The following is a 14,540-nucleotide window of genomic DNA, read 5'->3' on the forward strand; positions in this document are numbered from 1 at the left end:
GAGAGAGCTGGCTGCTTTGTGACAGAGCTTGGTCCTTTTCGGTACTCTGCACATTCACCTTTAGGGGCTTTTGAGGGATGGTGAAGGTTGATTTCCCCAGTCCCCAAGCCCCTGCCTGGCACTCACTAAACAGGCAGATTTCCAGTCCCCACCCAGATCCATTAAATCAAGAGCCTTGAAGGAACACCAGAAAAATGCATGTTTAAGGAGCTGGGGCCATTTGGAGGCTCACGGGCATGGAGCCTACAGTCTTGACTCCCACCCAAAGCAGTACGTGGGGAGGTGGGAGCTGGGTCTATTCAGGAGACCCTCTGCCAACAAGACCACGGACTGGACTGCTAGCCCTGCAGGGCTCCGGGTTCGCAGATCAGCAGGGCCTGGGGAGCCTTTTCTGGCGGGGCCTCTCCTTGGAGGGGATCTGTCGGAGGAAGTGGTGGTGGTGGCGGGGCAGGGTTATTTTCAGGTGCCCCTCCTTCAGTCAAGGCAGTCTCCGGAAGAGGGGCTGCTTCTGTTTGAAGGGGCACAGGGGCAGCAGGAGGGGGTGGGTGGCTTGCTCCACAGCAGGATTGATTCCAGATGCTCTGCTGGGCATGCAGGGAGCAGCCTTTGTCTGCCTGCCCATCCCGGGGATCCTGGACCTCCTCTCCTACCTCCCATTCTGCCCCTTTCCTACTCAGTACCCTAGCTGGTATCTACTTGGTACCCACCTGAGGCCCATGGAGATGTTCAACTTGAGTGGTTGGCAACACCCACTCCATCCCAAGACCAGAAAAGCAAAAGCTGCTTCTTCATTACCTGACCCTCCTCTGTCCACAAGGCAGATAGTTTGGGAGTCTGTAACTTCTCCCCATAGGTGGGGAAACTGAGGCACAGAGAAAGGCTTGAGAAGCCCAAGTATAAGCAGAATCTATGCCAGACCTTTGAGCCCAACTGTGTTTGCAGATGAGATCCCAGGTCCTACACACGCTCATCTAGATCTGCTGATGGAGGCGCCCCAAGCCAAGACCACTTGTCCTAGCCTTCATCAGTCTGATCACTCAATCCGTCTCTCATTCCCTTCAGGGAGGGCTAGAACTTGGCTGATCAGGGAATTCCTGTTTTGGGGAGGAAACTGGCTCAGATGAAGTCTAGGCCCCGGGAATAGGACTCTTGTCCCCACCCTGAGCTGGATTTCCTAGGAGTCCTGTCTCCCCAAACTGGAGGATCTGACTTCCTTGGTTATTCATTCTGGAAGTGGCAAGGTGTGGGCAGGTGGCTGAGGGAGCCCAGGCTGAGTAGGGAGGCTCCCAACTGGGTTCGGATGTCCTAGGAGGAGGCTGGCTGGGAAGCCTCACAGCTTGCCTGTAGGTGGAGGGATTGGGTACCGCTCTTCCCAGGGGCGCTTGCATTTGTAAAAGAGGCTCCCGTGATGTCTGCTGTTGAAAACGAGCTAGAGCAGTGTTTAAACCAAAGGAGGCTAATGGGGTCCTTGCAGGCCTTGTGGTTTTCCATCTTCCCCAGGGATTGGCCAGAGCTCTGGGGAGAGGGGCCAGGGGAGTTGATAGCTTCTGACAACCCAGACTGGGTTTGGAGGAGAAACACCCCTCCTGCCCCTCCCCCCTGGTCTTGGGAAGGCGCCTGGCTTCCAGCTGTGATCCAGGCTTCTGCTGACCTGGGGGCCCCACCCCTAATGGAGGGAAGCAAGGGAAGGGGACCCCTTTGTGAGGTGCAAAACCTGGTCTGGATTCCTGCCCAGACTGCCCCGCCCCCTCCAGGGCCCCCTCTTTTCAGCTGTGCTGGAGGCGGACACCCAGATTCCCTCAGGCCCCATATGTAACTCTCCCACCAACAGACCCCTCAGACTGCTTGTCCAGAGCCCTGCTTAAGGCCCTTTGTCTCTGCCATTGAGGCAAGTCAGACCTCCCTGCCAGGGCCTCAGTTTCCCCTTCTGTACCTGAGCAGATGGAACTCAGGCAGGTGGTTGTCTGAATAATTTGAGAGAGAGATGATGCTGCAGGGGCAAGGGAGGGGAGAGAGAGACTCGGCCAGGGTGGTCAGGGAAGGCTAGAGGAGGTGGGCCCTAGAACGAAGGGCTTTGACCAGGCAGGAAAAAGTCAGTGAGAGGGCCTCCCTGCTGGGAGTAGAGCCAAGAGGAGTGAGAAGTAGGGGAGCAGTGGACGTGAGGCTAGGGGGTGGTTTGATTGGGGCTAGATCACTGAAGCCTTAAATACTAAAGAAGTTTCTGTTGACTTGTTGCTTTTGGACTCTGGGGAGCCATGGAAGGTTCTTGAGCAGGGGAGGGTGCATGACTTAGAGAAAGCTTTCAGCAGGATGCAATAGAGGGAGCTGGCCTCCTGCTTTCTCCAGCCTCATATTCCTGTCTGTACAGTGGGGTAGGGATAGTTCTGCCCTGCAGGCAGCCCTGCCAGAGCGGCTGTAAGTGCCCAGCGCCAAAGAAGACCTCGCAGCATCTGTGGTGTTTCATTTAGGGGAGGATCTGGATCAAAGCGGCAAAATGCTCAGATTTGGCAAAGTCCCAAGGGATACATAGGTGTTCATTATGTTCTCACGACATTTTATGTGCTTGCAATATACACCCTAATTGTAAATACAGGAAAATAATACATGTATCACATGGGTTTAAAGAACAGGAGAGTATCCCGAGTAAAAGTGAAGTCCTTTCTACCCGGCTAGGGTGGGGGGCGTGCCGGGCGGTGTGTTTGTGGGTGGAGACTCAGCCCAGTGAGCGTGGGGCAGACACGGGCCCTGTGGCATCGGCCTCATTTGGACCCTAATTCAAAGTGACCCGGTCGGGAGCCTGCTCGCCTGGCGTGCGTCCTGCCCGATGCCGGGTAGGGCGCACACGCGGGTGTGCACCGTCTACACCCGCCGGCGGGGTGGGGCGAGGCTTTCTCCCAGAGGTCAGGCCTCGGGCTCTAGGGCACAGGGGGCTAAGGGCGGTGACCCTCCTGAGGACCGGCCCGGGGTCCTGGGCACTCCGGCCCGCCTCGCCCCGTCGACTCCAGGCCGGGATTTCTCCCGCACTGACTTTCCGGGCCGGTGCCAGCCCGGCCTCCCGGTCCCCGGCCCCCGCGGCGGGGCCGGCTGCTCCGGGGAGGGCGGAGGGCGGGAGCAGGAGGAGGAGTTTGAGCGACTTTGTGGGGCAGCCTTGGCCTCGGCGGCGGCCGCAGCGGCGCGCGGGAGAACACGGGGACGCCCGCCGGGCCGGCCGGAGCGGGCGATGGGGCCCGTGTGAGCGCGCCCAGGCCCGGCCCGGTGCCCGGCGGGCGGCAGCATGTCCGCGGGCGGAGGCGCCAGGAAGAGCACCGGGAGGCCCTCCTACTACTACCGGCTGCTCAGGCGGCCCCGGCTGCAGCGACAGAGGAGCCGCTCCCGCAGCCGGACCCGGCCCGCCAGGGGTAGGCGCCACCCCGACCCCTGACCCCAGGCCCTCCCTGCCGCCCTGTCACCTCCTGATGCCCTGGGATGCCAGGGACCCTGGCTCCTCCTGCTGTCTTTTTACCCGGGACTGTCTCATCCTCCCCTTCTGGTAGCTCCTTAGTTACTGTGTCTGCTCCATTCGTGCTCCCCCCTCTTCGTCCCCATGCTCCCCACCCTGGTGGGGAAACTGAGGTTTTGGTGTTTCCCCTTGTCCTGGGCAGGGAAAAGGGAGATAGAAGTTCAGCATCTCTTTCTTCTACCTCTCAGTTTCGACCCCGTCCCCACTGTGCCTCAGTTTACCCAGCAGCGGAGCAATCAGGTCACCCGAGTGGATCTGGCTTTTGCTCACCTTGTCTGCGCTGTCCTGGCCTCTCAGCTTACCCTCCCCCACTCCCTCTTCTCTCTCGGGTACTTAACAGACTCCCTCACCTCTCGGATGGAGGGACATGTGGGTGGGTATCAGGGCTGTGTCCCAGGGGTCCTGTCCCAGGGGTCCTTGGCTCCAAAGGAGCCATGGCTTGTAACATCTGTCCAAGACCTCTCTGAGTGAGTGGGCGCCACCTCCTTTGAAAGGAGTTTCTCTCCCTTAAGCCCAAGAGGCAGAACCTGGAGGGGGAGGTGCGAGCAGCATTTTCTTTTTCCAGTAACAGGATCCTCAGCTGGAAAGCCTGTGATCCAGGGGGCTGCCTTCTGGGCAGGGTGGGGGCCAGGACTTCCTTCCCTGGCTGGGTAGGAGGGAGGGGGGAGGCCTCCTGGAAGGAGGAGGCCTTCGAAGGGACCCGGGGAGGCTGGAGTCCCTGGCAAAGGCTCAGACCCACTGAGGTGTCCACTGATGGGGGGAAGAAGGAGTGGGTGGGGAGCGCCTAGCGGGGACCTGGGCTGAGTTTGTACCATCAGCTTACTTGGGAATCGGGAAGGCTGGCCCGCTGCCCAGCCTGACCCAGAAGGGCTTGAGCAAATCTGTGTTTGGGATCTGATCAAATACCCACCCCTCTGGGCACTGGTTGTGTGGTCCAGGCCCTGTATGTTGCCCCTGAACCTCAGCCTTCTCATCAGTCTGAGGATAAATGAAGCGGACAGGCAGTAAATGTTCATTTGCTCCCCCCCGAATGGGGCAGACTTTTCCCACAGTCAGGGCCGAACAACAATGTACAGGGCTTCCTCAGGAAGTAGTGAGTTCCTGAGTAGTGAGTTCCCCGTGCTTGGAAGGGTTCAAGCTGAGACTGGGAGTATACACGTGTGTACTGGGAGTTCAGTCTAAGAGGATCTCTCAAAGCCTTTGATCCTCTCCCTTTTGCCTTCCTTGAAGAGGCCTCTGGCCGCTTCCTCCCTCCAGGCTTGGCCAGGGTGGCCAGAGATTTTGATTCAAGCACTGTGACTTTGGGCAAGTCTTTTCCCTTTTCTGAGTCTCAGTTTCTTGAGCTGTAAAAAGGGGCTAGTAGTATGTGGAAGATTCTGTGAGGAAATGGGTTCTGGTTGTGGGAAATAGAAACTGTACAGAGGCCCAATAACACTCGGACCACTGTGAGTCCTTCTGCATGCACCCCACCCCTGCTCAGTGCCCTGCGTGACCTTTCCTTCAGCCCAGTTCCACCCCTGCCTGACTGGAAGTCCCCAGGCAGCTGGGCAGGAGATAATCAAGAAGTCTGGCCGTCACCCGAAACCTAGCTCCCAGTCCCGCCTGTTCAGGATCCCCTGCTTTGTGTCCCAGCCTTGAAAAGGCGCCCAACCTGCAGGGAGAGGGGAGGAAACTGTCCCTGAACAGAAGTTATATCTGGGGAAATCAGGGAGAGCTTCACAGAGTAGGTGACATTTGGACTGGGTCTCACTAGAGAATAGAATTTCCCTTGGCGGAGAGAGTGGTTGAGTCAGATCTGAGCTCGAGCCCCAGCTCTGTACAAAACCATCCCTTGGCCAGTTACCTCTCTAAGCCTCAGTGGCCTTTAATGGTAAGTTGTAGTAGTGATGGCAGGTGTTTTTAAGGAATGAGAGCAAACGCATGGAAAGCTGGAAGCCCGCGCTGCCTGGGACTCGCGGCACAGTTGAGTGTGAGCTCTCGATGTCCTTACTCTGGATGGAGCAGCAACCTGTGCAAAGACGGAGGAGGAAAGCACCATGGGTGTTGTGGACAGAGCGGAGGGCGCTGGTGGAGGGGAGCAATGGGTAGCACTAGTTTGGGCCTGATAAAGGCCTTGAGTGATGAAGAGTCATGGGAAGGGGGTGAGAGCGGCCTGGCAGGGTGAGAGGTGGAGACTGGAGGCCCCTGGCCCAGCTGGATAGGGGTCAGCTAGAGCAGCCACTGACCTCCCTCCACTAACCCCCCAGATCCCTGACTGCCTCCAGGACCACCCCTCCTCCGGAGGGCAGCACCCCCACCCAGGTGGTAACTCATGCTGGAGGAGCCACCCCACGGCCTTGAGCTTGACCCTTCTGCCCTCAGGCCTCAGGCCTCAGTCTCCCCATCTGCATGGGGGCTTGGTCCCATGGAGTGACAGCATCAGGCCCCTGAGGAGTCAGTGGTACCCAGCACCCTAGCCCTGATGGGGCCCTTGATCCACACCCATTCTGGCCTCTGCCACTAGCAAGGAGAATGACCGAGAACTCAGGGGTGGGTGTGTTCAGAAACAGGAAAGTGCAGGGAACAGTTGGCTGGTGGCAGGGAAAGGGTTGTGACCAGACTGCCACCTCTGAGGAAGCTCCTTGCCTACTGCCCCCACTGTCCCTCTGGGGTGGGGGGAGGGGACTAGCTGCAGACTTGAAAGTAAGACTTTGTTCCTGACAGGGCTGCCAGTGAGGGAGTGTCTGCACCCTCCCAGGTGTGACCAAAGCGGGGCACTAAGAAAGTCTCCTCCCTTCTCTGGGCCCTGATTTCTCCATCTGGAGAATGGGCAGAGTGAACCTGTTGGTGATGGCGTGGGGAGGGGGAAAGGAGCTTGACGACTGCCAGAGGCAGGGTGGAAACAGTGCCTTTTGGATGGCAAGGGTCATCTGGCCATTTTATGTTGTGCCTTGTAACTCTGAGTCTGCTTGAAGACTGGGCACGGCCCGTAGATTTGAGGGAGTCCTGTCCCTAAAAGTGTGTCACCAGCCAGGGTACTTTCCACCTGCCCCCACCAAGATCAAGAAAAGCTTTGTCTGTCTGACTTACCTGTACCCCCAGGGCTGCTGGAGAAATGCAAGTTTTCTTCTCACCCCGGATAAAGTTTGCTCATCTATTCAACTAGCAAACACGTCTCGAGCACCTACTGTGCGGTGGGTGTGGGGGCACATGGAGCTGAATTCCACAGGCTCCCTGCTCCCACCAAACCCCCAGAGGGTTGGGGAGGCTGGCTTGTTGAGCTGCGCTGGGGCACAGAGCCCTTTATGGGGTCCAGAGCAGTGGTTAGTGGGAAACAGGCTCTAGTCCCAGCTCAGCCACAAGCTGGTTGTGTGACTCTGGGCACATCCCAGGGCCTCAGTTTCCCCATCTGTCAACTGGGGCTGATCCTGTCCTGCTGCCTCACATGTCAGGAGACCTCTTGGAATTCCTATCCCCCTACTCAGGAGAGGTTTTTCTTCTTTTCTTTGTGTCTTGGGCTGAGTTTTTCTAGGGGTCCAGCCACATGCCAGGCCCTGCCTGGGTGCTGGGGACTTGGCAGATGTTTTTGAGATGATCAGTTCCTTCTTATGCCCACACATACTCCGTTGCATGGACCTGTGTCTTGGCTGCAACATGGCCCCCTCCTGTCCACCTGGGTGTCTTTTCTTTTGGGGTATGCTGGAGTCTGTGTGAGGCTTCCCAGGATCGCCCCAGCATACTTTGAGGAATGCAGGCAACCTCACTACAGGGGCCCAGCAGGGCTGGGGCTGACCTCCAGAAGTGGTGGTCCCCTCCAGGGCTTAGAACTTGGCAGCTGAGTGATCCCACCTCTGGCGTCCAGCTGGGGACACTGCAGCACCGAGGGGCCGCCTTCACAGAGCGGGATATGGAACCCAGGGCTTCTGGTTCCCAGGAAGATGGCAACAGCTTTGGGGAGGGTGCTGGTGTGACACAGCTGCTTCCTAACTGGGAGCAATGGTTAGGGAAGGGCCTGTGTGCTCCAAAAGGAAAAGGCAGGGGCTGAGACCTCTCCATGGGGACCCTGGCTTCAGTGAAATCAGCTGAGAGGCCCATGGGCAGCAGCTCAGACCCCAGGGGGCTGGACGAGCGTGAGAACAGCCCTGAGGATGGGGGCTGGTTGTACCTTGTGGTTCCCCCCAGTCTTTAAATGTCCCTTCTAGGGCCCAAGGGCTGGTTCTCTGCCCCCAACTTAGATGAGACCTGTGACACTGTACATCTACCATTTTCTGCCTTTTTTTTTTTCCCTTTGTTCCTGCTGAGACACAATCTCTCCTTCGGGGATTGGGCCCAGCTTCTCCAGGCCCTCCTCGCTTTTCTATCTCAGGTCCTGGGAGGTTCACTCCTTCTCATGGTATGTCATAAAGTTAAAATGACTTCTGTCTCTGAGTTGCTCAGTGCCCGGCAGTGAGTTCAACTGTATTTGCCATATCTCCTTTAATGCTCATGACGATGCTGTGAGAGGGATACTGGCATTATTCTCATTTTCTAGGTGAGGAGACTGTGTCCCAGAGAGTGGGAGCCTTGTCCCACATCACACAGCTCGGAAACGGTGGAGCCCAGCTCTGCCCTGTTCCCCCTTCTGAGCTTGTGAATGAACGTACCACCTCGTTGTGCCGTGGGCAGGCAGATCTTTCCGGGCTTAAGCCTTGGCTTTGATAAGCCCACCTCCTCCTCTTCTCTGATTTGCACAGTCAACGACTCTACTGAGTGTTCACAGCCACCAGCTCCCACAATCTTGGCCATAATTCAGGAAGGAGGCAGGGGAATGACCCCACTGGCATCAGTGTAGGGGGCAGGGGACCCAGTTGGCCTCCCCTGGTTGGCCCCTCTGCCTGCCTGGGATGACTCAGGAGATCTCCCAGATCCAGTCTCTTCCCACGACCCCCACCCCATCCTGCTCCCATTCATGTCTGCCAGCTGTGTCCTTTCCCTGGGTAGGTCACAGGTCTTAGAACCTCAGCCCTGTTTTTCCACCAAGTTCCTTTGTGCTGAGGGTTCAGTGTCCCCTGATGTGAAGTCCCTGGAGATGGGCAGACAGCTTGAGGGCCTGCTTTCCAGAGCTATCTAGGTCCTTGAGTGGGGCCAGAGGTCCCAGTTCATCTGCTGGAAAGTTAGCCGCTTTGTCTTTGTGTTTCTGGTCGATTCTCACCACCTTTAATAATAAGGGAGATAATAGCTTCCTTTTACCCAGCTGAACGTGCGCCAGGCCCTGTGCCCAGGGCGTCTTACTGTCCAACCCTCCTAGGAGGTAGGGGTTATTACCGTCACTTCCCTTTGCCAGCGGAGGAAACCGAGCTCAGGGTGTGAAGTAAGAGGCAAGGTTCGAATGGAGGTCACTGGACTCCAAAGCTCATGCTAAGAACACGCTGCAAAGCCCCGTGCTTCTTGCTTTTCGCTGGTGCAATTCAGAGAGGCATGGAATGTGGCCTCGGTGGGTCAGGTCTAGAGCTCTGATTCCCCAGGTGGTCTATCTCTGTACTCCTGAGACCTGGTCGCTCAGGGACTGGCTCCCAGCCTGCTTTGCTCGGGTGCTGATGCGGGAGGTTGTGGGCTTGATCCTTGTGGTTTCTTGCAGCTCCAGCCCTGGGAGCTAACTGTTCCCCTTGACAGCTGAGGCCCACGGAGCAAGGCCACTTGCCCGAAGTCAGGTACAGACGTTAATGAGAGACCCAGGTCTGGAATCCACACCTCTTCGCATCCTCTTTTAGCGTCAGTTTTGTTTGTTGCTCGTCCTAAGATTAGCCCAGACAGGGACACGAAGGCAGCTGGGCTCCTAGTTGGGTCCTCTCGGCGGGAGGGCATAGGAGTTGAATCCCTGTGCACCTTGACACAAACGTGCTCACATCCCAGAACGCATATGTGTTTTGCTTCGAAATGACATGAAGCCTTTTGGACTATTTTTAAAAGAAAAGTAATGGCTACAATATTTCCCCTGTACCTTCCTCTTGAGGCCACTTGGTTAAATGTCAGGAAAGGGAGAGTATTTCCTGGTCAGGAACATTCTCGGGGCTTGCTGGGAGCTGAAGTTTTGTTTTCTGTTAAGTAGGTGTTTGGGGAGTCGGTTCCCGGTCCTCCCCCGCCCCCCCCCCCACCCCCGCCCGCCCCCTCCCCCCTCCCGCCATTTCCCTGAGAGGGTTGTGTTTGACAATTGCTGGGAGGAGGGACTTGAGAGGGAACAGCCGAGATGCCCACGTGCGGAGTGGCAGGGTGGTTATTTTTAGCCATCCTGATCCAGTAGAGGCATTTCAGCGTTTGTTCAATATTTAATTATCCATCTGAAATTGGCCCACGTGGCCTTGAGTTTGGAAGAGGCTCTCTGTGCTGTGATTTCCTCTGATTGCATAAATAAGGAAGCGAGGGGAATCTCAATCGCCCTCCAAATAATACTAATGAAAAAAAAGAGAGTAGACTCAGTTCTCAGAAAAGACAGTCTTGGTTCCACAGTCTAGACAGGCCACCTGTACGTTAGCAGAAAAGATGGGCCCGTGAGGACGTCTGTCACATGCCTGGAAATGCAGCCGTGTCGGTCTGTGAATCCCACACTCCATGGCTGCCTGCATTTTATTTGGGATCGGTTCCCCCCTTCGCCAGGTTCCTGTGTTGACTTTGACAGCTGCCAGGTACCCGAGAGGAGGTTTGGGGATTTGGCTTTTGGAAGTCTTGTTAGCTTTTATTTCCCTCCTCTCTTCTCTCTGACAGACAGGAGAGCACTGTCGGCATCTGGGCTGTGTTATTTCTTTTTTCTCGGCCCTTAGAGGTGATGTGTTGACACGGCCTGTGAAATGGAGAAGGCAGAGCTCGGAGAGGAAGATGTGGGGCTGTGAGGCCCTGCCCCCTCCCCAAGCCTCTGGTGGATGCGGGGACAGCGGGGAGAGGGAGGGTGGCCCCAGAGGGAGCTGGGCCACCAGGGATGGGGCTCTTTTTGGTGTCCTGCTTGGCTTGGGGGTTTGTCGAACTTGGATTGAGAGACTGGAAACCAATAAATTGGCAATCTGGGATAGTCTTATGGAAAAGTGGTTTTCTATCCTTTTACACCTCTCTGCTGGGGATGGAGTTTGGCTCAAGAGTGTGGCTGGGGTGGGGGGGAGTCCTCCTGACTGCACCATAAAGGCTGTGTGACCTCAGACAAATGACTGAACATCTCTGGGCTAAGAAGCACTTTGAACAGATGGATGCGGAACAGCATAGGGTTTCATTATAGGCTGGATGAATTGTCGTTATCTGCTCATCCAAAGCCTGAGGGGTTAATTGCAGCTCTATTAGGGCTGATCTAGAAATAAAGTGTGATGCCTGTGGGATTGGAACCATCCAGATGGTTTCTTGGCATTCCCTTCCCCCAGAGGCTGCTACAAGTGTCACTGGTACTTGTTCAGAGCAGCAGAGCTTTAGTGAGCCACCTACTGTTTGCAAGCCCTGTGCCAGGGGCTGCCGTGGAGGATACAGTCAGCCCCCACCCTCAGGATGCTGAGGGGAAGGGAGTCCTATAAGCGGGTTAGCAGATGGTGTGACTGGAAGGGTAGGCAGGGCCTTGGATGGTGAGCCAACAGGGTGGAACTCCCTGTGCAGGCCACGGGGAATCAGAGGTAGGATTTTAAAAATAACAGTGGTTCTAATAACACCTACTTCCATTTTGGGGCACTTACACAGTGCCAGGCATGCTTCTAAGTCCTCTACATGCATCCTTTCATTAAGTTCTCATGCTCACAGATGATTTTATGAGCTCCATTTTGCAGATGAGAAAACTGAGGCTCAGACTGGTTAAGTGACATGCTCGGCACTGCCCAGCTACTGAGCGGCAGAGTCCAGGGTGTTTCTCACTTACCAGAGCTGCGATTTAGGAAAATGATTTTGAACAACCAGAAAACTAGACTGACATGGTACAAGGAGAAGGGGAGAAGGGAAAAGTGGGTACCAGTGAGCAGAGGTGACCATGTTGGCCATCCTGGTGCAAGAGGCAATGGTGGGGTCTGAGCTGGGAGAGAGTGGTCAGGGGTTGTCCTTATAGCGAGACGGGTGGGAGCTGGTGGTGAGATAAGCCCTTGGGAAGACCTAGGCAAGTGAGGAGGGTTTGGGATGGGAAGAGGGCCAGCAGAGCTGTGGGCATGGCTAACAGGCCTGCTCTGGTTCTTGATGCTTTGGGGGTGGGGGTGACTCCAGATTGGGTGGGGGGATCTGGGGGGAGCAGCTTCTAGAGAGTGGTGGGAAAGGTCCTGGAGGTGGCAGGAGGTCCAATAGTTGGGTGGTAAGCAGAACTAGAGATCGCTGGAGAAGTTTGGTGGATGTGGAGATTTGAGAGAAGCTTGGATTTATAATTAATTGTCTGTGAAGTCACTGTTCCACCTGGTCTAGGAATCTGTTCCAAGCTGCGTGTTTAACAGCAAACAGGTTGGGGGCCTGAGCACCATCCCCCAGCAGCAATAGCCTCTGTGTCCTCCCGGGATGGGACCCTGGGCTTCAGAGGACCCAGGATGCAGCTCTCTGGTTGCACCCTCAGGGGCAGTGCTGTCTGCAGAGGGAGGGGCCGGTTTAAGGAGTAGGGAGCCCTCGGGTGGGGGATTGGGGGCTGGGGCAGCCCTTCATGGGGATGTTATGGAAGAGGCTCATGGGTCACTGATGGTCCCTTATAAGCCAGACCCCTCCATCTTATCTTATTACAAAATACAATGTTTATGTTGATGTTCCCCCTCCTCCCCCTACCCCTAGGATTACAAAAGTAATAAAGTAATAAATATCCATTATAGAAGAGAAGAAAATAAAAAGTCACCTTTAGTTCCAGCATCCAGTGATACGCTCTGGGAGCATCTAGGAAGTTATTTCCAGGCTTTTTCCTTTCTTGAATTTTTTTAAAAAATTCTAAAATATTTGAAAGTATAGAAAAGTATTAACAATTATGTTGCAGACACCCATGCCCTCACCTCTCAGATTTAACAGATATTAACATTGCTATGATTGCTCCTCTTTTCTTTTTTCTTTCCCTTTTTCTTAGAAATATAAAGATTCGGGTACAGCAGGGGTCGGCAAAGTACGGCCCATAGGCCAAATCCAGGCCTCTACCTGGTTTTGTATGATTTTGTGTGATTTGTATGCGAGCTAAGGGTAGCAGTTACATTTTTCAATAGTTGAAAGAAAAATCAAAAGAGGAATAATGTTTTATAACGTGAAAATGATATGAAATTCAAAGTTCTGTGTCCATAAGTAAAGTTCATGGGATCACAGCCTCGTCTATTCATTTACAATATTGTCTGTGGCTCTTTCCTTGTTACAGTGGCAAAGTAGAGCAGTTAAGAGAAGCCTAAAATATTTGTTCTCTGGCCCTTTATGAAAAAAAAATGTGCTGACCTGGAAGACAGAACTAAAACCTCCTCCACTCTTGCCAGGGACAACCAGCCTCCTGCAAGCGGGGTACGTCCTGCCCACACGTGCTTTTATGCTTTTACTACATTTGCAAATGCTTCAAAATGTGTAGTATCGCCTAGTGTGTTTCAAAAGTGGGTCTAGAGAAACAGCACGCGGTGGAGAGGAGCAAACACGTGTCTCCACGCCGGGACCTCCTTACTACCCTGATTCCAGCAGCACAGAGTAAAAGCTAGCTCTCTGCCGGACCTGCGACAGGCCCTGTGGCTACAGAGCGAAGAGTCACAAGAGAAAACTCAGGAAAAAAAACGGAGGAGGTGACACTGCTGGCTGAAGTTCCTAGAAATCCTCAGAAAGCAAAGGAGCAGAAAGAGACTCAGGGGCGAGAGAAATCTTGAGGCCACTTAAGTAACCCTTAGAGTGACAGGGAAATCCAGAGTGTTTGGAAGGCTGGGATGCTTTGAAAGTGAGGTGCGTGGGAGGATGAGGAGTAGGAAGGATGGGCTGTCCCAGGCAGTTGTTAAGGGGCTCAAGCAGAGGGGCATAAAGGAGAGCTGGTGACAGTGTCTCCGGATGCTGAAAGTTTGCAGCCCTTACACTGGACTATCATTCATGAGGCCAGCCAGGGGCCAGGGAGCAAACCCTTGCACTGCCCTTTTGGAGAGGCCCTACCCAGGATGCTGGACATGGTTGGGAGGACAGAGCTCTTCCCTCCCACCTCCTGAATACCAGCAGCCTGACCCCCCCACATCCCCTCTGAGGAGCTGCTGTGCCCCACCTCCAATGCTCTATGTTGAGGATTCCCAGAGTGAGGAGGTGCCCTGGACCCCAGCCCTCCACAGTCATCGCCACGCCTCTCTCCCAGCAGACCCCACCCCCGAAATAGTGGGCAACCTCCGCTGACTCTGAACCATGTCCTGAACTTGAAGACAGCTTGAACTCTGATCCCAATTCCATCTGAGAGATGACAGGCTATCACAGTTCCATAGGCTCGTGACTCCTTCCCTTCCCCACACCCTTCCCCACATCGTGGAAACAAAATGTGACATCCCTCATCTCTTTCTGCCGTGTCGCGGGGCTGGGAGGGGACCTGGGGATGGAGAGAGAGGCCAAGGGCTGGGAGGACATTCAGCCTCCTGGGGGCCTTGGGCCCCGTGTCCTCCCACTTTCTTCTCCCTGGAGGCTCCTCCCCATCCTGGGGCAGCCCTTAGATTCAGAGATCACCAGGCTTGAGTCTTGCCTCCTGCACTTCCTAGCTGTGCGGTCATGGTCCCTTCAATTGACATTTGTGAATTTCAGTTTCTTCTTGTTAAAAGTTGATGTTGCTGTTTCCTACTTTAGGAGTTAGTTTTAGGATAAAAATACACCTATGGTGCAGTCCCTGTCTCTCTGAGATCTGTTTCTACACCTTTCCTCGTCGCCCATTTTTTATTATGTACAGATATCCAGTTGTTCTAGTGCTCAATTTGTTGAAAACACTATCTTTTCCACCATCAATTTACCTTCGTACTATTTCTACACGCCAAAATCAATTGATCACATATGTGTGGGACTGTTTCTGGACTCTTCATTTTGTTCCATTGATCTGTATGCCTATCTTTATGCTAATATCACACTGTCTTGATTACTTTAGTTGTATTTCAAGACTGTAAAGTGTGTCTCAAAA

At 54.7% G+C, this 14,540-nt stretch overlaps 1 protein-coding gene across 7 annotated transcripts in view; it reads left to right on the plus strand.

Annotated features, from left to right (window-relative positions):
- Positions 1-14,540, plus strand: part of DAB2IP (DAB2 interacting protein) — a 189,949-nt gene that overhangs the window by 62,786 nt on the left and 112,623 nt on the right. The window contains exon 1 of one of the 7 annotated variants that reach the window (XM_032478347.1): positions 3,115-3,398. The exons of 3 other annotated variants lie outside the window; for them this stretch is intronic. In XM_032478347.1, the coding sequence (XP_032334238.1) occupies positions 3,275-3,398 (124 nt within the window). In that variant the 5' untranslated portion in view covers positions 3,115-3,274. Of the gene's footprint in view, positions 1-3,114; positions 3,399-14,540 lie in introns of those variants that run through there. 3 more of the 7 variants (XM_032478346.1, XM_032478342.1, XM_032478344.1) reach the window with 3 other exon arrangements.

The sequence above is a fragment of the Camelus ferus genome, chromosome 4, assembly GCF_009834535.1.
Source record: "Camelus ferus isolate YT-003-E chromosome 4, BCGSAC_Cfer_1.0, whole genome shotgun sequence".
NCBI lineage: Eukaryota > Metazoa > Chordata > Mammalia > Artiodactyla > Camelidae > Camelus > Camelus ferus.